General features: G+C 49.4%; 1 protein-coding gene across 1 annotated transcript in view; it reads left to right on the forward strand.

The window, feature by feature from the left end:
* The first annotated feature begins 71 nt into the window (after positions 1 to 71).
* cep135 (centrosomal protein 135) overlaps positions 72 to 8077 on the forward strand; it is a 10083-nt gene continuing 2077 nt past the window's right edge. The window contains 24 exon segments of the mRNA XM_034530905.1: positions 72 to 294; positions 692 to 807; positions 1658 to 1848; positions 1973 to 2140; positions 2261 to 2402; positions 2517 to 2601; positions 2694 to 3038; positions 3125 to 3190; positions 3303 to 3453; positions 4036 to 4187; positions 4189 to 4248; positions 4332 to 4487; positions 4568 to 4747; positions 5052 to 5129; positions 5232 to 5383; positions 5506 to 5621; positions 5721 to 5875; positions 6486 to 6541; positions 6629 to 6797; positions 6901 to 7197; positions 7324 to 7533; positions 7640 to 7694; positions 7697 to 7841; positions 7919 to 8023. Coding sequence (XP_034386796.1) covers positions 695 to 807; positions 1658 to 1848; positions 1973 to 2140; positions 2261 to 2402; positions 2517 to 2601; positions 2694 to 3038; positions 3125 to 3190; positions 3303 to 3453; positions 4036 to 4187; positions 4189 to 4248; positions 4332 to 4487; positions 4568 to 4747; positions 5052 to 5129; positions 5232 to 5383; positions 5506 to 5621; positions 5721 to 5875; positions 6486 to 6541; positions 6629 to 6797; positions 6901 to 7197; positions 7324 to 7533; positions 7640 to 7694; positions 7697 to 7841; positions 7919 to 8023 — 3347 coding nt within the window. The 5' untranslated portion in view covers positions 72 to 294; positions 692 to 694.

Raw genomic sequence — 8077 nt, forward strand, 5'->3', positions numbered from 1 at the left:
GTGGCCCAACTCCGCCCTCCGCAGCACTTCCGCACCCGGACAACGCCGGCTCTAAAAACACGCCCCCCTTCAGCTCTCGCTTCCATGGTGACGGAGCCCAACCGGAAGCCCAACCGGAAGACCAACAGTCGCTCTTTTCGAACCCTTTTACCCGGGAAAACACGCCGACTAGTAGGAGTTTGTTGTTGTTGTTGATCAACAAAACCGTTTTAACGGAGAACGACGCGGATTCTACTGCGACGTTTACGTCATTTACGTAGCGTCGAGGAAAAACCGTCAGGAAAGCACGTGTCGGTGAGTTGAGACGACGTTAGGTTAGTTAGCGCTAGTTAACGCTAGTTAGCTCGTTCTTTAACGGTAGAAACGGAGCTCGACGTTAACTCATTTATTAACCACACGAGGTTATTATTGCCTTATTAGCCGGTGAGCTACCCGAGTGACGTAACGTTAGTTACTAGTATTAGCTAACTAGTTAACGTAAATCACGACGTTAACTAGCTGTTAGTTACATTTCTAACTCGCCGAAATTATTGTTTAGTTACGTGATGTGTATTTTTTAATATTTATATTATAGAGGGACATGTTTGCAAAGTGTCTTGAGTCGTTTTTTTAAAGTGCTTATTAATACAAATGTGTGTTGTATTATTTATTACGCGTTGCTGTAAGTGTCACGTGACTTCCGGTGCCGCAGACAATGAACAACAACGCGGAGCGGAAGTTCGTGAATCTGCGGAAGCGTCTGGACCAGCTGGGCTACAGGAACCCGCTGGGGATAGAGTCCCTCCCGTTGGTGGAGAAGCTGTTCAGGTGAAGCTTCCACCTGTCTTGTGTGGTTCTATGAGGTTCTCCAGAGAGTTAAACTCCAGAACCAGCACGGGAGCGAAGTGATGTTCTGCGGTGGAGGTGTAATTCAGGCATATTTGCTCCACTTTTCCTTGACAGCCGGGGAGCTACATCAACCTCTTCAAAGCCACCAGAGTCCATTCACAAAACAAATATAATGATAAGAAAAAATGCACAATATATATAAAAAATATAAGAAGAAGAAAAATGCACAATATATATATACAAAATATTATAATAAGAAAAATGCACAATATATATACAAAATAGAATAAGAAAAATGCACAATATATATAAAAAATAGAATAAGAAAAATGCACAATATACTAAAAATAGAATAATAAGAAAATGCACAATATATAAATAAATGTAATAGGAAAAATGCAATATATATAGTATAAATTCAATATAATTTATTTTAAGCACGTATTTATTCCATTATTTGCGGACCGACTCTGCCCTTCTGCACCCGGACAACGACTCATTGTCCAAACTAATTCTATAAACCACCAAAGTCACAAAAACACTAACTGACCAGCGGCTCCTGTGTCCTTACAGGTAAAAAGACTGTTTTTTGTGAATGGGGTCTGGTGGCTTTGAAGAGAGCAGAGATGGATTAAGTTGTTGTCTGACAGCAAGGTAAACATAGCGTTCTCTTAAACTGATTTTTTTCATTTTAAGGAGTCTAAAATACGTCCAAAGCAGGACATCACTTTGCTCCATCTGCTGCAGTAAAACTCACACAAACACACTTCAAACTTGTCAGCCAGGTGACGAGATGATCCTCAGACCCTCCATTCCTCTTGCGTTACAGTGACCTGGTCCACACGACCGAAAGCCTGCGCAACGCCAAACTGTCCGCGGGGAAGACCGAGAAAGAAACCCGGAACGTCGAAGCTTTTCTGGAGCCGTACAGGGCGGAGAACGCCCGAGTGGTCCGGGAGAACAACGAGCTGCACCTCGAACTCCTCAAGCTGAAGGAGGAGAAGGACCGCGTCGGCAAAGGTAAGCTCGTGACCTCCATCCTCAGCATCGCCTGTTCCCACATCCTCGAAAAACACACACGCACAAAACCGGTGTGACGCAACCCCCGCGCGCCCCCCCCCCCCCCCCCCCTGTCTGGTTTCAGAGCTCAAGACCCACATCAGAAAACTGGACCACGAGACGTCCGACCTGAAGTTTTTAAATAACCAGTATGTGCACAAGGTGCGCTGCCTGGAGAAGGACGGCAAGGCGAAGGCCGAGCGCATCCAACAGCTGCAGGAGAAGAACATGCAGGCGGTGGTGCAGACGCCAGGTAAAGCACGAGGGCCCTGAACGCATCACACTGAAACGTGACACCCAGACAGTTGGTAGATCTTCAAAGCAACCGAAACCGTGTCAAACGTAAAACTCTCAAACGCCCCCCCCCCCGCAGGTGGAAAGAAGCGCAGCATCCCGTTCCGCCGCCAGAGGATGCAGATCGACGAGCTCGTGCCGACCTCCTCCACGTCGGCGTATCCGGTGTCGCAGCCCGATGATCCGTACATCGCCGACCTGCTGGAGATGGCGGACGGAAGGTCTGCGCTTCTTTTTGTGTTGAGGTGGTTGTTGTTGTTGTTGTTGTTGTTGTGTGAGAGACGCTCGCGTTTGCACTACGGCTTCAGCGACTCTCTGTCATTTATTTTAAATAGAATTATCGAGCTGCAGGATGACATCCTGAAGGTCAAACTGGACCTGGACAACGCCCAAGAGCTCATAAAACGCCTAAACTCACAGGTAAGAAATGCACACAAAAACGTAAGCGTCCTAATACCGCGACGTGTCGCGTGATGTTTAACCCGTTTTTTCCTTGACGCTCCCCTTTTGAGGTGGAGGAGAGGGACAAAGAGATCGAGCGCATGAATCGAGCTCTCCGCGGAGGACGGCCTCACGACGTGATTTCCCTCGAGGCTCAGAACACCAGCAACGAGAAGCTGATCGCCCACCTTCACCTTCAGATCGAGTACCTGCAGGAGAGCAACCGGACTCTGGATCAGAAGATGGAGGCGCTGCAGCAGACCAAGCGGGACGCCTCCTCCGAAGTGGCCGACCTGTCCCTGAAGAACCTGGAGCTGTGCGACGAGCTGACGCACATCGACGGGCTGGCCAAGCGGCTGGAGATGGACAAGGAGCACGTGTTGGAAACCGCCGACATGGAGCTGCACCAAACCAAAGTAACACACCAACACACGTTACTCTCACCATATGCTATGAATAATACATATGAATGTGAATAAGGGAAAACAAACCTCCTCGACAGAAAGACCTTCAAAGGCAACAGAAAGTCATCGAAGACTTGGAGGATATTATCACAAAATTAAGAAGGGTACGTGGAGTCAAATACTTTTTTAATATTTATTGGAATACGACTGCAGTTTAGTGCACAGCTGACGCTCTTCAGCGCCCGATGTCTGACGACGTAATGTGTTGGAACCAAGGAGCGGCCCCATGCCGACTTTGAGAAAGACCGCCTCCGAGACCAGCTGGTGGATCTCAAGGAGCAGAACGAGAAGATGGAGGGACTGGTGCACTTCCTGGAGGAGGAGAAACTCAGGCTGCAGGACAAAGTGGAGAAAACGATGGCAGCGGGTAAGAAACTATGGAAACTATTCCAACAGCAGCGATAGTTATCATATATATATTTTGTTGATATTATATTATTATTTATTATATATAAAATTATATATATATATATGATATTATAATATAAATTCTTATTATAATAATATCATATATATATGATATTCTAATTTTATATATTATATAAATAAATATTTTTATAATAATATATATATAATGATATTCTAATTTATTTATATAATTATATATATATATAATATATAAATAAATGTATGTATATGTGTATATATATATATATATATATATATATATATATATATATATATATATAAATAATATTGTTATTTATTTTAGATTTGGGCTGTAACCAATAAGAATAGATAATCCTTTTTTTTAGTCCCGCAGTGGGGAAATGTACCGGATTACAGCAGCAAAGGGTACCCTTTTTTATAAAAACAATGTTTTATTGTCTATCTATATGTGTTCTTACCCGAGCAGATATTTATCTACAGCTGTGCAGAAACGACAGCTTTTAAATGCAATGAAATAGTCCCGCAGAAAGAAAAAAAGAAAGTTCTGACTCGTTCCCAGACAAAGAGCTGGTGCTGGAGCTGGAGGCCATGCGGGCTAAACACGGCGTCTGCGGGAGGGAGCGCTCCCCGTCGCGGCTGGACGCGTTCGTCCGGAGTCTCGAGGAGGAGAGGGACCGCTATCGCCGGGAGGCCGAGCGCTACAGAAGAGCCGGGGGGGGCCGGCGGTCTGGATTCGAGCCCCACTCGGAGTCCTCCGTCCAAAGCCACGAGGGTACGGAGACGGAAAATGAGAATAAAAACCGACAGATTGTTCGGCCGATGCTCGTAAATCTGATGTGATGGCGTCGTGTTCAGGGCGGCGCTGCGGAGACGGAGCTGCTGCGTGTGGCGGCGGAGAGAGACGAGCTGAAAGCGGCCCTGCTGGACTTCGAGGAGCACATGGAGGACATCCAGCGCGACGTGAAGGCCCTCAGCTCGGAGAGGGACCGCTTCAGAACCCTCTTTGAACAAGTGAGGGCGTGGAACCGCTTCTTCTAAAACAACCTTTTTTAAGAACCCACGTGCTTCATTTCTCTTCCCTGTCCGCTCAGACCCAGGAGGACCTGAAGATGACCCAGGAGGACCTGAAGATGACCCAGGAGGACCTGAAGTCGGCCCGGAGGACGGACGCGTCGGGCGACCTCGCGGCGCTGAAGGACGAGCTCCAACGGGCCGAAAGCAGAACCCGGCACCTGGCGGCAGAAAGAGACGCGCTGGCGGAGAGAGTGAAGGTTATTAACAGTAAAATGAGTTCTGACGTTTCGAAGGAACCATCAAATTAAGGCGGAATAGTTTCATTGAATCAAAATCGATTGAGAAAAGTTAGTTTCAGATCATCTGCGGTCGAACGGCACCATAAGTTATATCTTTCTCTCTATATCTATATCTTCTACAGCCACGAGAACACACGTCTCTCCTAAATCGACTCATTGCAGACGTCTGCAGATGACTTGATGGTGTTGTTGTGCTGTAAACCAGTTGTGTAACTCGAATGTGTCGAGACTAATGCACGCACACGCACACGTCTGTTTGCAGGTTTCCCAGAATGCATCTCTCTCAGACCGGCAGGCGGAGCAGAGGAGGATCCTGGAGCTGGAGAACGCCGTTCAGAGTGTGAGCCGGTTGTTGATGTTTGAGTGAATCTGACTTTGACCCCCGGGGTGCATGGTGGGATATTTTTAATTAATTAATTTTTTTGGGGGTGGGGGGTTGCAGCTGGAGCGCGAGAGGCTGGACCTGCGGTCGCAGGCGTGTCTGCTGAAGGAGAACCGGGAGGCTGCCGAGGACGAGCTGAAGGTCCGGTCCGCCGCTCTGGTCCAGAACGCAGAGGAGGTGTCCCACCAGAGGGCGGAGTCTAACGCTCTCAGGTTCGTGTTGCGTGTGTGTGTGGGGGGGGGGGCCCAAGTGAGTCATCATCATCATCATCATCATCATCGGGGGATGAATGAAGTGCACCTCCTGCTCAGGGCTTGTTGTTGTTCGCCTGCAGGCTGCTGCAGGAGCAGATGGAGCAGTCGCTGTGTGACACCCAGCGCCGGCTGTCTGTGAAGGGGAGCGAGCTGCATGCCGCCCGCCAGCACATCGTGGAACTGGAGGAGACCATAGGTGAATGTTTTGTGGGTATTATTAATTATTATTATTAAATGACTTGTGCTTCGGGTTTCCTTTTTTTGCTTGAGTTCCGCTCTTTTGCCTTCCAAACAGCGGCGCTGAGTCAGCGCGGCTCCAAGCACCAGGACGAGGCGTCCGGCCTCCAGAAGTCCATCTCGGCTTTGGACCGGGAGAAGGACGCTCTGCAGGACGAGGTGGACGAGAAGACGGAAACCCTGGTGTCTCTCCGGGAGGAGCTGTCTAAGAAGGTAGCCGCCTTCGTCGCAGGGAACCAATGAACAGTTATCCGCTCGGAGCTTTCCTCCTCACCAAATCCTCTCTTTTTTGTGCGAAGAATGCATTTTTAAGTCTGTTAAAGTTCTTGTGAGGCTTCAGAAGTTTGTCGGGAGTCATATCGAGTGGGTGTCTTCCAAAGTGACGGAATATTTAGTACAAAATTCTCCTATTTCACTGTTTCTGGAAACGAAAGGTGGACATTATGAACATGGTTTTCTATCCGGGCTGGATCGGTATCGCAAATTTAAAGCTGACCAAATTAAGAATTAAGTTTGTTTTTATTTGTATTTTTCCTACCGCTCATCGACCGTGCACACAAATCTTTTTTTTTTTCCTCCCAGTTTTTATTATTACGGTCACTGTGTTTGTGGACTTTATTGAGGATGTTCTTCATGTTCTCCCACTCGCATTAACCTGTTGTGTCCATCTCATGTTCTGTTTCACTTCCTATAAAGTTAATGGTAATGTTCTCACTGGCTTCAGAACCAGTAATGATTGTATTGGGACCAATGGATGATGATGGGTTGGGCCTAAAGAGCTTCTAATGCTATTAATGTAATAATATTTAATGTCCTCACACAGGAACAGACCCTTGAAGATGTGAGACTCACACTCACCAACCTGGACAACTCTCTAGCGTGAGTAATGTGCTCTCATAGCTCACTGTTTATTAAACCGTCACGACCAAACGGTGCGCTGATGTGTCCGTGGTGCGCTCCTCGCAGTCAGCTGCAGGGGGCGCTAAACAGCCGCGAGCGGGAGATCTCCAGCCTGAGGAGGCAGCTGGACGGCGGTCACGAGGAGCTGGCCGCGCTCCGGAGAGACAAGGAGGTCACGGTCCGGGAGAACCGGAGGCTGCAGGACGACCTGGCGACGATGACCAGAGAGAACCAGGTGCGGCACGAGAGCGTCTGGGATTTTACGTACCGAGAGGATACAGGAGGAGGAGGAGGAGGAGGAGGAGGAGGGGTGACGGCCATGTTGTGTCTGTGTGCAGGCCGTGCACGGAGAGATGGAGGAGGCGCTGCACGAGAAGGACGAGCTGAAGTTGAGGGTCCACTCGTACATTTCCGAAGTGTCCCGTATAGAGAAAGTGATGGCCGCGAAGGAGCAGGAGAACCGGGACCTGCTGCAGCGCTTCCGGTCGGCCCACTCGGAGGTGGAGGAGCAGGAGCAGAAGTTGCAGCAGGCCGAAGGCCAAAATAACTCCATCCGCCTGGAGCTGCTCTCCTCGGACACGGAGCGCAGACACCTGCGCGACGCCGTCGGCCACCAGGGGAGAGAGATCCAACAGGTGAGGCTAGACCTGGAGAAAGGTGTGTGTGTGTGTGTGTGTGTGCGTGTGTGTGTGTGTGTGTGCTTGCTACTGGATGGTGTTGAGTCTGTAAACCGGCGTGTGATGATTGTACCTCCCCCAAAGCACACACAGGCCCTGCAGGCCTACGAGGCCCAGGTGTCGTCGCTGCTGCGCGGGATGTCCCGGCTGGAGGAGGAGGCGCACAAGACGCAGGGGGAGAAGGCGGCGCTCCTCTCGGACCTGGCGTCCGTCAGGGAGCTGTGCGTCAAGCTGGACTCCGGCAAGGAGCTCGCGGTGCGTCAGCTCACCTCCAGGAGCATGGACCTCGAGAGGGTGAGGAGCCTTTTTGAACTGGTACCTGAACCAGTCTCGGTGTAGTCCTGGTCCTGGAGGTTTATTATTATTTTTTTTTTTTTTTTTGCTTTTGTTTTTTTTCTAGGTCACAGGAGAACTGGAGGATGTGCGGTCGGAGGCGGAGCTTCTGAAGAAGCAGCTGCCAGCGAGCGGCTGACCGTCCGTAACCTCGAGACTCTGCTCTCCTCCAATCGAAACAAGGAGTTCCAAACCCACCTGACGGCCAGCGAGAGGGAGTCGGAGCTGAAGGTCCTGCGCGCCCGGCTGACCCTGGCCGACAGCAAAACGTAAGCCAATCAAAAGGAAGGCCCCTTCTTTTTTTTAATAGTTACTTTTAATAACATTGTATTATTATTGCACTCAGCGTGGAGCATGCCAGGGAGGTGTCGCTGCTCCGCGGCAAAGTCTCTCAGCTGCAGACGGAGATGGACGTTCTGAAGAGGCAGCTGACCAGCGAGCGCTTTGAACGGTGAGCTGACCTTTTGACCTCTTAACGTCAGACCGGGCGAGGTTTCGAGTCCTC

Source organism: Cyclopterus lumpus, chromosome 4, assembly GCF_009769545.1.
Source record: "Cyclopterus lumpus isolate fCycLum1 chromosome 4, fCycLum1.pri, whole genome shotgun sequence".
Taxonomy (NCBI): Eukaryota; Metazoa; Chordata; class Actinopteri; order Perciformes; family Cyclopteridae; genus Cyclopterus; species Cyclopterus lumpus.